The sequence below is a fragment of the Podarcis vaucheri genome (assembly GCF_965113315.1).
Source record: "Podarcis vaucheri genome assembly, chromosome: 2".
In the NCBI taxonomy this organism is placed as follows: domain Eukaryota; kingdom Metazoa; phylum Chordata; class Lepidosauria; order Squamata; family Lacertidae; genus Podarcis; species Podarcis vaucheri.
The window spans coordinates 73760484-73775827 of NC_138760.1; the positions used below are offsets into that span (position 1 = coordinate 73760484).

At 43.9% G+C, this 15344-nt stretch overlaps 2 protein-coding genes across 7 annotated transcripts in view; one reads left to right on the top strand and one right to left on the bottom strand.

Moving 5' to 3' along the window:
* The window catches only part of UIMC1 (ubiquitin interaction motif containing 1), an 84137-nt gene extending 82164 nt beyond the window's left edge, over window positions 1-1973 (bottom strand). The window contains exon 1 of the mRNA XM_082213556.1: window positions 1818-1973. The gene's annotated coding sequence lies outside the window, so the exon portion shown is untranslated. The remainder of the gene's footprint in view (window positions 1-1817) is intronic.
* A 603-nt stretch (window positions 1974-2576) lies between these two features.
* ZNF346 (zinc finger protein 346) overlaps window positions 2577-15344 on the top strand; it is a 28451-nt gene continuing 15683 nt past the window's right edge. For 2 of the 6 annotated variants that reach the window (XM_082213574.1, XM_082213575.1), the window contains exons 1-5: window positions 2579-2939; window positions 8366-8469; window positions 8564-8659; window positions 9242-9386; window positions 9849-10085. In XM_082213574.1, coding sequence (XP_082069700.1) covers window positions 2594-2939; window positions 8366-8469; window positions 8564-8659; window positions 9242-9386; window positions 9849-10085 — 928 coding nt within the window. In that variant the 5' untranslated portion in view covers window positions 2579-2593. Of the gene's footprint in view, window positions 2940-8365; window positions 8470-8563; window positions 8660-9241; window positions 9429-9848; window positions 10086-14093; window positions 14180-15344 lie in introns of all 6 variants that reach the window. The other 4 variants (XR_014217091.1, XR_014217092.1, XM_082213572.1 and 1 more) reach the window with 4 other exon arrangements.

Genomic DNA, 15344 nt, shown 5'->3' on the forward strand with positions numbered 1-15344 from the left:
GAATACTGCTTGCTGTTAGAAGACAGCCATGCTGCTCTGTGTCTCCCCCTTCTGCACATGTGGTACATGCTTTACTAACCTCGTATGTGATACCATAAGCAGATGAGCAAACTAGACAAGACTTTCATTTAAAAAAATAAAATAAGAGAGCTTTATAACACAGAACTGGAAATGCTAATAGCACACAAAGCATGGAAACAAATCTAAACTATTAAGGAAATGTGAATATAATTATGACCAAAGAATTGCAGGGGAGGGGCATGGCAGGAAACGCAGAATGCTTTATTGGTATTTTGTCACTGGGAAATTGTTTCTTTAAAGGGAATGTTATTATTAAGAATACTAATTTATAATTTATATGCTGCCCATCTGACTGGGTTGCCCCAGGCACTGTGGGTGGCTCCCAACAAAAAATAGTAAAAGCACAATACAACATCACACACAAAAATTTCCCTGAACAGGGCTGCCTTCAGATGTCTTTTAAAAATCACATAGCTGTTTGACATCTGCTGGGAGGACATTCCACAGAGCGGGCACAACTACTGAAAAGGCCCTCTCGCAATGAGAGAACCACCAGAAGGCCCTCAGAGCTGGATCTCAGTGTCCGGGCTGGAAGATGGTGGTGGATATGCTCTTTCAAGCATACAGGGCCAAAGCCATACAGGGATTTAAAGGTCAGCACCAACACTTTGAATTTGGCTCAGAAACATACTGGGAGCCAACACACTTCTTTTAGGAATGGGGTTATATGGTCCTGGCAGCTGTTCCCAGTCACCAGTCTACCTGCTCCATTCTGGATTAGTTGCAGTTTCCGAGTCACACTGAGCGCATTGCAGTAGTCCAAGTGGGAGTTAACCGAGCATGTACCAACCTGGCCACACAACGCACAGACAGGTCTCAGCTGGCGTACCAGCAGTATTGTCTCAACTTTACTGCATCTGAGAGAGCACTCAACCTAGGAGAATTATGGCACTGTGATCATGTGACCACACAACACTCAAAACTGTAGGAGACACTAAAGTAGGGATGGGGGTAGCAAGAGCTGAAGATGCTATTTCTATGAAATATATATGGTAGCTTGAATAAAGATAACTATCAACAGTGACTTCCAAAATATTGCAAAAATAAAATAAAAAGTAAAAATCCTGCTAAGCACTCCTGTCCCTGTTTGTGGGCTCTTTTTATACAGTCTGTTCTGAGGAATGCTCAGTTATCAAGTACAAACACAACCAATCTGCAAGGCAGCGGGCATAAGAAATATTTTTAAAAGTTCTGCATCCTCCAAGATCAAGAACCTGAGGCAGAAGGTACTTCTAGAGGAGTGCATAAGCTAAACAGAGAAGAAGAAAACTGAAAACAGACACATTAAAAAAACTTGCAAAAGATAATGAGAGCAGGCAGGCCTCCTGTGGAGAGGCAGGGCCTTTGTAGAGAGAACGAACTTTTTGTCAGATTTCACTCTAAGGTTGCAAACTTTTGAAAGGGCTCCTGAAGCTCTGCCAGCTTGGTCGGTATCTCCAGGCCATGGCGATTTCTGCATATTAAACGGCTGTTTAAAAAGTGGAAGGACAGGCCAACCCAGGTCCTACTGAATCCTCCCCTATTTTAGACGGACGGGGTGGGTTTAGACCACTAAGGTTGCTGCAACGAAGCGCCACCCAACCACCAAGACTCCCTGCGAAGAGGCTGCTAGACCCATGGGGCGACCCTGCAATGGGGGGGGGGGGCGAGAGGGAGTGAAGAGCCCCCCCAGAGGGGAAGCATGGAAAAGGTCCTACGGGCCCCACGGAGGCGGGCAGGCGGACAAGGCTACTCACCGGGGCCGGCTCCTCCCCAAACCGGGCCACTACCCCGCCTTCCCCTCCCACCAGCTCAGCGGCGGAGGCAAGTCGGCGGCTCCGCTGTCCCTTGCTGGGAGTGACGGCGGCTCGGCAGCGGATATTTTGCCCGCACTCAAGCTGGCGCCAGCAACTTCACTTCCCGGAGCTAAAATGGAAATAGTCGGCGGCCTCGCTTGAGGGGAAGGGCGGGGCTTGCGGGGGTCACGGGAGCCGTTCTTCTCGCGCCGTCCCACAGCCCGGTCCTTCGGTGTCATCCTGGGTGAAGGCGGCTCAGCATTGGACAAGCAGGCGGGCGGGCGGGCAGCCCTGTCTACTTCTCCCCGGTCCTGGCTAGCATCAGCGCTGCCAGCCGACACAGAAGCCCTTTCGGCTTCTTCTAGGGGTCACTTCACTCGACTCTCAGCTGTGGTTTGCTGCCTTTCCAGTCACTCTCTGGGGGCTCTGCCTTTTGTTTCCCGCCAACCGGACTGAAATCGGGTTTTCCGCGAGGGGGCTCTCCATTTAAGAACACGCATGTCCTGCAGCCTAATTAGGCCGTAGCGTAATTATTAGTAGCCTGCCATGTTCCCCAAGAGAGGGGTGTGTGGTTTTAACAGAGCTGCTACTCTCTTGTGCACAGAAATGAGGTGTGTGAATGAGACATCATAGAAATGAGTGGGCACACACACACACACAGAGCAGTTGGAGGCGTTTGGGGGTTTTTGGGAGTGGGGGGGGTGCGTGCAGGTCGGCGCCTCCTCACGACAGCGGCCATGCCGCCAGGTTCCATCCCCATAGCAACTGCTTCCCGCTCGGCCCCCCCAGTGCCCACAAGAGAAATGGACGCCCAGGGAGAGGCGGCTTCGATCACGTGCAAACCAAATATCGCGAGGGCGTTCGATTCTCCTCGCGGTTCCCGATCTTTTCGGTTCCCGGGCTGCGCGGTGGGAGGGGGGAGAGGTCTCGCGATACGTGTCTTGGAGAGAGGCGCATCTCGCGGGATCCACGAGAGGTCCGGGGGAAGGCGGGTACCTCGGGGGCGGCGACGCGGGGATAAGATGGCGGACGAAGCGGATAGCAACGGGGACGCTTCAGCCTTACCGGTGGGGAAGGAGGCAGGTGAGGCGGGGGCGCTTCTGTCATCTTCCTTCTGAGGGAGGCGGGGGTTTGCCTCCTCCTTACTCTGCCCCGCCCGGCTCTGCTTTACTGCGCTGCATCAGGAGCGTGGTGGGTGGGGCCTGTTGGCCTCTCTTCTCCCCACTTCGACCCGCGTGTGGCTGCCAGTGGCTACCGATTCTTTTGACCCACGGAGGCGGAGCGAGCGTCCCTTTAACGCTGCGTTCTTTCCGCCACCTCCAAGAAGTCCTACGCTGCTTGTTTCGCAGCCTGAAGCTTCCAATTCCCATCGATCCTGGTTCTTAATATACACACACTCACAAAATGTAAGATTTTGTAGGCTAGGTCCCACAAAAGCTTGCATCTTACACATTCAGGTCTAGCCATCACTTCAGCTGCCTCAAGGCTTCAGTGCTTATTGAGCGGGCGTAGAAGAATGTGTCGTCCTCCCCCTGCTAGTGAAATCCTCGTTAGAGTGGCTTTAGATCTGGCTTCTCTGTCCCCTCACATGGCATTTGTTCCTTGCTCTTCTGTGTGATGAGGGAAGTGAATGTCGTGTCTGCTTTATGGGACAGTGTATCATTCACAGATTGTGGTACATATGCAGCTCTCCCCCTACTATGTATGGTTTGTGAATGTGTGGCTGTGTGATTTCCTAAATCCCCTTGGCTTGTTTTTTTACGAACGGGATTAGATTTCTATCCTCCTCTTAATGGGTTGAAAATACATACTCTCCTTTCTTCCTTAAACTTCCAGAGTTGTGTCTTAAAGAAACAACAGACTTTACAGTGTCCAAGTTCTGTGCCATACATTTCAGTTATTGATGTGCATGCAGTTCCCGTTCAGAACAATAAAATTTATGAACAGCAGCAAAATGTTCTTGTTGGGATGTGGGTGAGGGTGGATGAACCTAGGATGAGTGAGTACCGAGAGTACTGCAGAGAACTCTTGATTTACTGCAGCATTACTGTCTACTGGTCTGCAACCTGTGTAATACGTGTTCTGTGGTCACAGTAAAGTTAGACAATTCGCAAGAAATTAAAAATGTTGGTGAAATAACAAGAAGGCATGAGAATGGGGGGGGAGGATATGGAATGGGGGTGATAAACATGTGGGTTGGGTGTGTTTCCTCATCCCTTAATCACTGAAATCCTAACCCTGTGCTTTCTGAATCTTTGTCATTCAGTGACATGTAGGTTTGCCAGATTATGGACAGTGCAGATATTCAGCTTGCAAACTTTATTCTGTTATGTTATACTGTACTGCCTTGGACAGGACTCAAAAATCTGTGGCCTTCCAAATGTTCCAACTTCCATCAGCCCCAGTCAACTTGGCCAATGTTCAGGTATGATGGGAGCTGGAATCCAACAACATCAGGAGGGCCACAGGTTCCCTATCCCTGCTTTCGATGCTGATTTTGTATTTTTATAGACCCAGTTCCTTAAATGCAAGTCTCACTGGAGCATTCCCCCTGCCCCCATTCAGCTTCTTTCGAAATAGCTGTACAAATATATATTTAATGCAATATGGTGGTCTTAGGACAGCAGTCTTACTCTCACAATTCACAATTGCTAAATTTTTTAGAAGCATTTTGTTTACTGTAGAAAAGGTGAAACAGGAGTCTCTGCCCAGCTGTTACAGGAAAACTACTGTTTATAATGTACTCAAAGCTCTCTCCCCCCCCCCTTAACTTTGTTCTGTTGTTACCATGTCCAGTTGTGAACCTTTTGGTAGAAATGTGTAGTGAGTACGGTTCTGTTTAAAGTTTGGTGTTTCTTGTTAAGCCACCGTATGTCACTAGGCTGCAGAAAATACTTTGTGCTGTTAGCAATTGTCATATTTAATCATTACTAAACTGAATTACAACTTACTACTAAACTGAAAACTATGGAGAGACCTGGTCTGAATAGAGATATTGGATTCTTGTCTCATCACACATTCTAAAGCTATTTTTGGTCATCTGCATACTATCCCTTGCTTTTTCCTGTAGGACTAATTGCAGTCGTTAACAGTTGTCAACTCCTGTTTCAGTGTATCTGAAGAAGTGTGCATGCACATGAAAGCTCATACCAATAACAAACTTAGTTGGCCTCTAAGTTGGCAGACCAACACCTACCTGTAACTAGTCGTCAACAGGTTTACCATACCCATTGAGTCAATCACCCATCTCCTGCAACCCTTCTGAGAAAAACCCCACCCCACCCTCCCACTATATATAAGGGTCTGGTGACTTCTGTTTCAGTGTATCTGAAGAAGTATGCATACACATGAAAGCTTATACAGTGGTACCTCAGGTTACATGCGCTTCAGGTTACATATGCTTCAGGTTACATACTCCGCTAACCCAGAAATAGTGCTTCAGGTTAAGAACTTTGCTTCAGGATGAGAACAGAAATCGTGCTCTGGCGGCAGCGGGAGGCCCCATTAGCTAAAGTGGTGCTTCAGGTTAAGAACAGTTTCAGGTTAAGAACGGACCTCTGGAATGAATTAAGTACTTAACCCGAGGTACCACTGTACCCAGAACAAACTTAGTTGGTCTCTAAGTTGCTACTGGACAATTTTTTTATTTATTTCGAGAGTAATATTGGATATCTAAGTAATGCTAGATAGTGTCTGAAAGTCAACTATTACAAGTTGTCTGTTTTATTAAATCAACTCTAACTTTTGACTGCCTCTGCAAGTAAGGTATTTCTTACAACGTAAATTCAAGATAAAAGCATCACTAACTGCTTGTTGGAATGATATTAACCTAGATTATATAAAATATGTGAGTTTAGACTGAGTGTTATTTTCGAAATGACCTTAATTTAGTAGTAATTTTTTTTTTACTTGGTTCCTCAAGACGTAAGAGTTGTATACTTCTGTGTGAGATGGGGTGGTAGTGGAATAAACTTACTCAAGTTCTGTATATGCTATGCAAATAATGATAATGAGATTAAATGCACTTGTGGATTCAGCAAAGGTGCCACAAGTCTTCTGTCACTAACCTTCCTAAGGATAGCCTACCGTATTTTTTGCTCCATTGGACGCAGTTTTCCCCCTCCAAAAATTGAGGGGAAATGTGTGTGCGTCCTATGGAGCGAATGCAGGCTTGTGCCATAGCCGCACGCAACCCCTCCGGCATGGAGAGGCTGCATGGGGCTATGGCTTCTTTAGCCCTGCGCAGCCTCTCCCGGCAGGGAGGGATTACGCGGGGCTATGGAACAAGCCAAAGCAGCCAGCGGGATCCATCCCGCTCGCTGCCTTGGCTTGTTCCATAGCCGCGCGCAACCCCTCCGGCAGGGAGAGGTTGTGCGCAGCCTGTACGCTGCTCTTTGGGGCTGGGGGGGGAAGATTTTTTTTATTGATTTCCCCGTCTAAAAACTAGGTGCACCCTATGGTGCGAAAAATATGGTATTTGATACCAAGTTTTCCCTTTCATTTTTTTAAATTTTTTTTTAGTAATTTAAAGCATTTTCACCACATACTTCAGCCAAACAGAGTCCCAAAGTAACTTCTAAATTAGTACTTTTTAAAAAAAATGTATTTGCCTTCAGAGTTACAATCTAAAAGACACGAAAGGAGCTGCTGATCTCTCAGCAGAGTTGGTAAAATAGTTATTCTTCCCTTCTCTCCCTCTGCTGCAGCCTCTATGATTATGCAGAATGGGCTGGAAATCATTGAGGATATATGACTGTTTTTATCTGGGATGTATAGATGAGGCAGATAGTAGCGATGAGAGGCCTAATAGACAAAATAAGAACTGACGAATTGCCAGGTCCAGATGGCAGCCACCTGAGAGTTCTCAAAGAACTCATATGTGAAGTTGCTGATCTTCTAACAAAAATATGCAGCTTGTCCTTCCCACCCAAGGACTGGAAAGTAGCCAATGTAACAACAATTTTGAAAAAGGAACCCGTTAGGGGAGAATCTGGGAAATTACAAAGCAGTTAGCTTAATGTCTGTACTGGGGGAACTTGCTTAAATAACCAAGCATATAGAAGAGCAAGCCTTACTAAAGCAGAGCCAGCATGGCTTCTGCAAGGGCAAGGCCTGTCTCACAAACCTATTAGAGTTATTTGAGAGTGTCAGCAAGCATATGGATAGAGGTGATCCAGTTAACATAGTATACTTGGATTTTCGAATCCATCAAAGAGTCCTGCATAAGTCAAGGAATAAGAGGATAGCTCCTCTAGTGGATCAGGAATTGGTTATGTTGCAGGAAGCAAAGAGTAGGAATAAATGGACAGCTCTCCAAATGGATAGATGTAGAAACTGGAGTCCTACAAGGTTCAGTATTGGGACTTGTGCTTTTTAACTTGTTAATAAACAATCTAGAATTAAGAGTGAGCAGTGGGGTGGCCAGGTTTGCTGATGATACTAAGCTGTACTGGGTCATTAAAACAAAAATAGATCTCCTTCCCCTGATGTGCCTAATGGCAGTATTTGAAATGCACTTTGTTATGTCAATATAATGATTTTGAGGAGTTTGTAAAGTGAATGTAAGGGATGTGTTTTGAAGACAATTACAAATCAATCACAGCTGTGAAGGTTTTCTACCCTCACTTTTGTATATTTCCATTCTGTCTCTTACTCAGTGTGTAAATAGCAACTTCTTGCTTGTAAGATCATTGCCTAAGAGACCTGCATACGTGCACACCACACTGACCAAGCTGCTGACCACAAAGTGATACTTATCATCTTGACACTGTTGAGGCACTAAGCATTGCAACTTTGGGAATGGAAAACAATTCCAGACATTCTGTGTGTCTCTAACTGAAAGACCCATTAGCCAATTGACTGTTCAGCTGAAGACTAATGAAAGCATTGGCATTGTACTTAAAATTGGGCATGGATCAATGGTAGGAAGAAATATCGAGCCTTTCTGTGTAGTGTTCTGTGCTGACTTAAACGACATTATTTACATGGTAAATCATTAATTGCAGTTGTTGGAAATGGTTTTATTCTGCAGCGGACTCCTGGCATGTCACTTAACAGTAGAGTTACTTCTACCTTTGCATGATTCCTCATTGTTAGCCTGTCCTTTATGTAGCAGTGTGGAAATCACTCAATCCTATACTTCATCCCTGATGGAAAGTATGCTATGCAGCATATCAAAGAAACAGTAGACATCTCATTCTTTGCTGTGTTATTGCTAGATGATTCCCACCTCATGTGCATTTTCACCCTTCTTTGAATGTGGGATAAGAAAAAAAACTCTGCCTTAATGTATTTACATGTTTTAAATTATGTCTCCCCGACTGGGGAATTAGAATTGTCATTGTCTGCCACAAGACCTTTATTTAACCAGTGTTCAAAGTTGGTGCGAACATTTGTGTGATGCTGGCAAAACCCCTAAGAGGTGATAGCTGGGCCCTTGGCAAAGTTTCCTGGTTTTGTTTTGTTTTGTTTTGTTTTGTTTTGAATATTGGTGTGCTTGCTTTTTGCAGTGGATCGTATGATCAAAGAGAACAGCCACATCTTCACAGATGCCCATTGTAAAGTGTGTAGTGCAGTGCTCATCTCCGAGTCACAGAAGCTCGCTCATTATCAGGTATGCTTAAATCTACAGGCAGTTACTGAAATTTGCCCAGAGTGTGTGGGATTCCTGAGATGGTTATGTTGCTCTTCTATACTGTTTCCTTCAGAGTAAGAAACATGCCAACAAAGTTCGTCGATACATGGCTATCCATGGTGAAGAGGAGGTCTGCTCAAGCAAGAAAATAAAGCTGGATACAAAGCAGGTAATGCCAGTCAGGCCAGAAATCCAAGGACAAGTAAAAGAATTTAATGCACCAGAAAGTTTGGCAAATAGCATTTCTTGGATTGTGGAATAATGCACCAGTGAGGATTTTGAAGATCAGGCGCTGTTTGCAAGAACAATCTATGCATTATTCTGCTTGGGCAAATGCACATTTAAACTTTGCCCACCTAATTGTATGTACCTGTACACTGAAAAATGAAGAAGCTGAGTGCAAGGAGATAACTCATTCAAAAACCATTGGGAATAAAATGGTTATATGCTCTACTTATAATAAGCCCTTTTCATATTAAATTTATTTGAAAAGTAGAATTCAGCCTTGGCACACTATTGAGAATTCTGTTTGTAGTAACAGAAACTACTAACTGAATGGCAATTGTATCTTGCTGCATAACAGGTCTTGAATAGCTTTAATAGTCTTCTCTAGCTTCTTTCAGTGTGTTCCGTAAAGGATAGGGTGAATCTGAACAAAAGAAATTCCAGTTACTGAACTTGGAACACTTTGCTGATGAACTTGCATTCTGCAGCCCCAGTAATTTTTTTTTTCATTCCTTCTTACAAACAGGAGGGCAGCAGTGAAGAAGACAAGAACAAATGCTGCCCCATCTGTAATATGACCTTTTCGTCGCCTGTTGTGGCTAACTCCCATTACCTAGGCAAGACCCATGCCAAGAATCTGAAGCTGAAGCAGCAACCTCCTAAAGCAGAAGGTACAGAGGAATTGTCTCCTGGTGCTGTGCTGAAAAGTCCAGGTCAGAATAGGCTCCTGGGTCTCTATTGTACAAACACAGAAGAGTGAACCCTGCTTCACATATATGATAATGAGGCAGACACTGAGGGAGTTCAAGAAAACATGTTTTCCAGTTGAAAATTTGCATTCTGGTGTGATTAATTTTCTTGATGACCCTGGTGGTCAAAGATAGATAGACATAACAAACCTTACACCAAAATCTTTCTTTGTTATTTTTGATCACTGTTTTGGTAGCTAATATTTATGTATATGCCCACAGTAAACTCATCCAAATTTTATGTAGAAAATAATTATTCTAAGTGGGATGTTTTGGCACAATTGAGATTATTGTGCTTGTTCTGATTACATGAAATTGTGCCTTAGACTTTTCTGATTGGATTTTCTTCATATGTTTTTTTTTTGGGGGGGGGTGATTTTACAGCAGCTGTACCTGCTCAGAAACAACCAGCTAATCCGCCTCCCACTACTGTGCCCTCTAATGAAGAGAACCAAAACACTTCTGACCCAGACAAATTCTGCAGTCTCTGTCATGCCACATTCAACAATCCCCTGATGGCAAAACAACACTACGTGGGCAAGAAACACAAAAAGCAGGAGACCAAACTTAAGCTAATGGCACACTATGGGAGAAGCCCCGATGAACCTGCAGCTTCAACAGGTGAGTTTTTAACAGCAAGACTTTCCAGAATAAAGAGCGTGAAGAGTTGTAAAGGTTTGCAAAGCCACAACTCGCCTTCTGTTGGGAATGCCCTGCATGGAAAGCAAGCTCTCAAATAATTCACTACATTAGGTATACCAGTTGTAGAGGGAATGGGCTTGAATTGATCCCTTCAGTTGGGGATAGGCAGAAGTAGTCGGGAAAATCTTGGTTTGGGGTGGGAAAGACTCCCAGCTCCCTACAAAATCCTGAACACGAAGAAGAACCTCCAGCCACACATGTGTACTCAGTGGCGTAGCGTGGGGGGTGCCAGGGGTGCCGGCCGCACCGGGCGCAACATTTGGGGGGGCGCGTTTGGCCGGCCCTCCTCGAGGAAGCAGGAACCCCACTGTCCTCGGACCTCCTCCGAAGGCTGGCGGTGGGGCGGAGAGACCTTCTCCCCGCACCAGCCTTCGGAAGGCTGCTCCGAAGCCTGGCGGTGGGGCGGAGAGACCTTCTCCCCGCGCCAGCCTTCGGATGGCTGTCCTGAAGACTTGTGGGGGCCTGCCGCACCTGGCGCAACATCTGGGGGGGCGCGGAAGAGACTCAAGTGCTAAAATCCACGGGTTAGGGGGCGCAAATTACTTGCCTTGCCCCGGGTGCTGAGAACCCACGCTACACCACTGTGTGTACTTGAAAGGAGGGAGGTGGTTGAAACTTGGAAGGGTGAGAGGAAAATGCAGGGTGCTGGATGAATGTGAGTGAAGGTGAGACAGCGGAAGACTAGACAGGAATGTAGGAGTCACAGCAAGGCATGACCAAGTTATGGGCAAAAGTTCTGCTGAAGGGGCAAAGAGAAGGGCCCATATTTTTGTAATGTTGGAAAGGGAGAAGCAAGATGACTTGGAAATAGACCGACTTTGGGGGGCAAAAGTTGAAAAGAAAAGCAACAGTTTATGCCTGTGGGTGGTGCCAGTGCCAGTTGAAAAAGCATGTGAATGGGGAAATAAGGGCTTCTGAGAAAGTACGAGAAGTTGTCCAGGTTATATTGAAAATTACCAGGTAGTTGGAGGTGTTGGATTGAATGGAGAGCAGAGAATTGACAGTGTATTCTCTCTCTCTCTCTTTCTTTTTTTAATAGTCTATCTACACCAGGCATAGGCAAACTCGGCCCTCCAGATGTTTTGGGACTATAACTCCCATCATCCTTTGCTAACAGGACCAGTGGTCAGGGATGATGGGAGTTGTAGTCCCAAAACATCTGGAGGGCCAAGTTTGCCTATGCCTGGTCTAAACACTTTGAAAAGGAAACTTTCTGAATTACATGAGCATGGGGGCTGGGTGGGAGAAAGAGACAAAGCTTCACGGTGGCTCTGTGATAGTTACACTGTAATCAATAGGTCAAACAAAATAGTGAAGACATACAGTACTGCATATCCAGCATAGAACATTCTCCTTGGCTTTGGATAAAAATCCAGCTCCCAACGTGACATAGTAGTTCACAGCATGATTGTATTCAGTACAAAGAATATAGAAGACATCAACCATGGCAGTAAACAGTGTTATTACACCCATTTCCAACATAGTCACCTGTGTTGAATACCTCATCAGCATGTAAGATGTAAGATGTTGGATGCAGGCCAGGTTTAACTCCTTGCTTGATTATCAAGATGCTAGTTTAGGTCTGATCACTTTGAGTGCCTCAGTGGTTAGCTCTAAAGAGGTTAGCTCTAAAGTGGTAGAGAGAGAGGGAAAACAATTGGTCTTGGTTCCATGTATGGAGTCTGCATTAAGATGGAATGTGGGAAGAGCTAGTAAATGAAGGTATGATAGATGCTTTGCAGGTTTGAGGTTGCATTTACAGCAGTTAGAAGGATGACTGAGCCCCCATTTCTGCGAATATAAAATCCACCTGTTAACCTGGATCTATCTCTATCAGCTATGAAGATCAGCTGCTATGAACATTTAAAAGGAAGCAATATAAAAGGGTATATGGAAAAGGCCACTGAAGAAACAATATCTTTCAAAGTGCCTTTTTGATTAGGGCAAATGTTTGCATACATTGTGGATTTGACAACCATCAAATGAAGCTGGCCTATGGGAGGGAATTAATGTATTTTCAAAATTGCCTCAGCAAGGTAGTTAAGACTATGGAATTTAAATAAGTAACATCTTGGAAACATATGGTTTAATAAATGAGTCTGGGCTATCCAACCCCAAAGCTTGAGCCATCTACAAATTAGTCTGACAGTGCAAGCATTGGCAAATTCAAAGCAATTTGAAGTAGCTGAAGTTTTATTACATCACTTAAGTCAAGCCACAGTTGGTTGATTTGAAAAAAAAGTTGAATATTCAAAACATACATCTGCAGAAAACAATGAGAACCTGTTAAGGTTTGTGCAGTATCTCTCTGGATTAGAAAATGGAACATTTATTACAGCTTGTATCAAGCAATGATACGCAGTGCAAAGCATCCAAGAAATTTCTTTCAAAGTAGTGACTTAGCTATGCATTTTGTTGAAAAAAAAGACATTGTGATGGTATTAAGGTTCATTAACACAAAGTGGCATAATAAGTGGAGCTCTCAACTGTGTGTTTTGAACATATACAAAAATTGTTCACTCTTAAAGATTGCAGAATAAGAACCTAAAGATGAATACTGAATATATATGCCAGAAACCTTATTTATTTTTAAGTGCATTTAATTGGGAAAGTAATTCCCAAGTAAAAAGTAATTCTCCATTAAAAACAGCCTCTGCCTTTCAACTTTAATAATGTGTAGTATGATTCTGTACAGAGTTTGATGTGAATAAGTTCCATGCCACAGAATAGACTGGAATGCACAACTTTGCACAGAGTAGGACTGAATAGGAACATAATGATTAGGAGCAAGGTATTTAATGTGCCAATGTGCTTTCCACATGCCTGGCAGATAGCAGGTGCAGAGAGGAGCAGTTCAGCAAAAGGTAGAAGCAGGGAGAGAGAACTGAAACGCAGAAGGAGAATTTGGTATCCAAATGAACACAAGCAGATTATATAAATTTAATGTGAGTCAAAACTAAAAGGCTGAACTAATATAGCCTCTCCATATGCAGGCTACCATACGGACTCACTGTTAAGACCATGTTCATGGAAGGCAATCTTACTGTGCCACGAGCGATCACCAAGAATAAAGAAGAAGGGTGGGTGGGGTAATGTTTCAGAAGATAGAGGGCAAAAGTCAATGATGACAAGTCCTTAGATGCCCCTGTCAGAAAGATGTTTCATCATTGCATATTTTCATTCTAGCAGCTCTGGGGATTTTGAAAGGTAGCTAGCATTACCAGGAGGAGCAGTGCTGAGTTTTACCACCTAGCTTGAACTTTGCTCATCACATCCCCCCCCCCCACACACACACCAGTCCTGCCCCCCTTTAGCTCCTTGATGCCTGTAATTTGGGGGCAGTGTTCTCAGATAAGAACTTTTGTCTTAAAATATAATATATAACTTATAATAATATAACTTTATCGAGGTATTGCAACAGTGGAGAGGTTTGGTAATTCTACATTTGTGCTGATATCTGATATCCTCAGATACTTTTTGAGGGTGTTTTTTTAAAAAAAAATTGTTAAGAAAAGCAAAAAAATAATAATGGGTGACATCCGGCTGCGTCAGAACAGATTTCCAATTGTGCAAATGGGACTTCTTCTACCTCTCCAGCCGCTGCACATCCCGGGAATCTCTTCCAGAGGGAGGGGGACCCTCTGGAGGAGATTGGGGAGTACAGGGGACTGTGGAGGGAAAAGAAGACACAGGGTTGACTATCCCCCATGTCCTGTTACAAAGTCCAGGCAAACTAACAAGCTCCTCAAACACATCCTGAAGAAGGGGGGAAATAAAGCAATGCATATTTAAGAGAGAGAGGGAAACATGGTCAGCAGAGTATATAGAACAAATAATATGCAAACAATGTATGCATAGAGGGTAAGTTGCAGATCTAAATATTTTTTTAAAAAATAGAAAAGTAATAATAACCTTTATTTAATATAGATCAAACCCAGGGGGAAACCCAGAACCAAAATCTTACCAAGGACCAGGGAACTTATCTATGGAAGGAGAGCACAAAAATACTCTTGGTAAGAATCAAGGGGGGAAAATAGATATACAAGAACATTGATACAGGTTATACTATTTTCAACAAATAGCTAAAATGATAATACAATAGCAGCAATGTTATAGGGCATGGAAGAAGTGGTGAAAGAGAAAAGAGAATTCTTAGGGACAGTGGAGAAAAGAAATAAATATGCTATAAAAAGCAAATGATATGTGATCTCCAATTCAAAATTGCTTTGTTTGGAAACAAGCAGAAGCACTAGAGGAGTTGAACAGTAATGGTAAATAAATAAATCCACTGGATTCTACCCGAATTAAGAGTCCTGGTTTTGACCTTCAGGGTTTTAAAAGGACTTAGATCAAGCTAACTTAAAGACCACCTCAAAACTTCTCAAGCTGAGCTCATTAGAGGTCCTGTTCCAGATGCCTCCACCTTCAGATGGATGGCTACTATAGGCAGGGATTTTTTCAGTGGCGCGCCTTCCTTAGAACCCCCTTTCCAAGGAGGCATAAATGGTATGCCCTCCCCTTCCAAAGGTCCCAAGACTGATCTTCCCTGGAAAAGTCCCTTGAGGAAAGTGCTCTGGGCTGTAGTTCTTCTTACTACTGCTAGCACTACTGATAATGTTAGGGAAACTTGTTTGTGATTATATCTTACATTGCAATTTTCTCTTGTTAGCTGACGTAGGGGCCTCTTGCTTGGCAGAAATGTGAAACATACAAATGAAAAAAAATGCTGAATTCAAGAAGAAACAAACATTTGTATGATGTGGCTGTATTAGATGTATACAGTTGGTGTCAAGTTTAAAGTATATTGGTAAAGTACAGACAACGTCCTTACTGAAGAAGAAAAAATAGCAGAGGATATGAATGATATTAATTACCAACCCCTCACCCTAGCATCCCAGTGCAGGTTACAACATTTAACCACAATATTTAAAAGAGTTTAAAACAATGTGGGTCCTAAAAATATACATCTAAATTTTCAAAAGCCAGGGTAAAGAGGTGTATCTTCAGCATTTGCTGAAAGCTGTATAATGGTGGTACCCTCTGTGCAGCAGGAGCTCCACAACATATGGGCCACCACAGAGAATGTCCTCTCCCAGGCCGCCACCCCCACTTGAAGTCTCCAAGTCATCTTCAAGGGCAGCTCCATGTAGAGTGCTTTGCAATAACCCCATCTTGAAT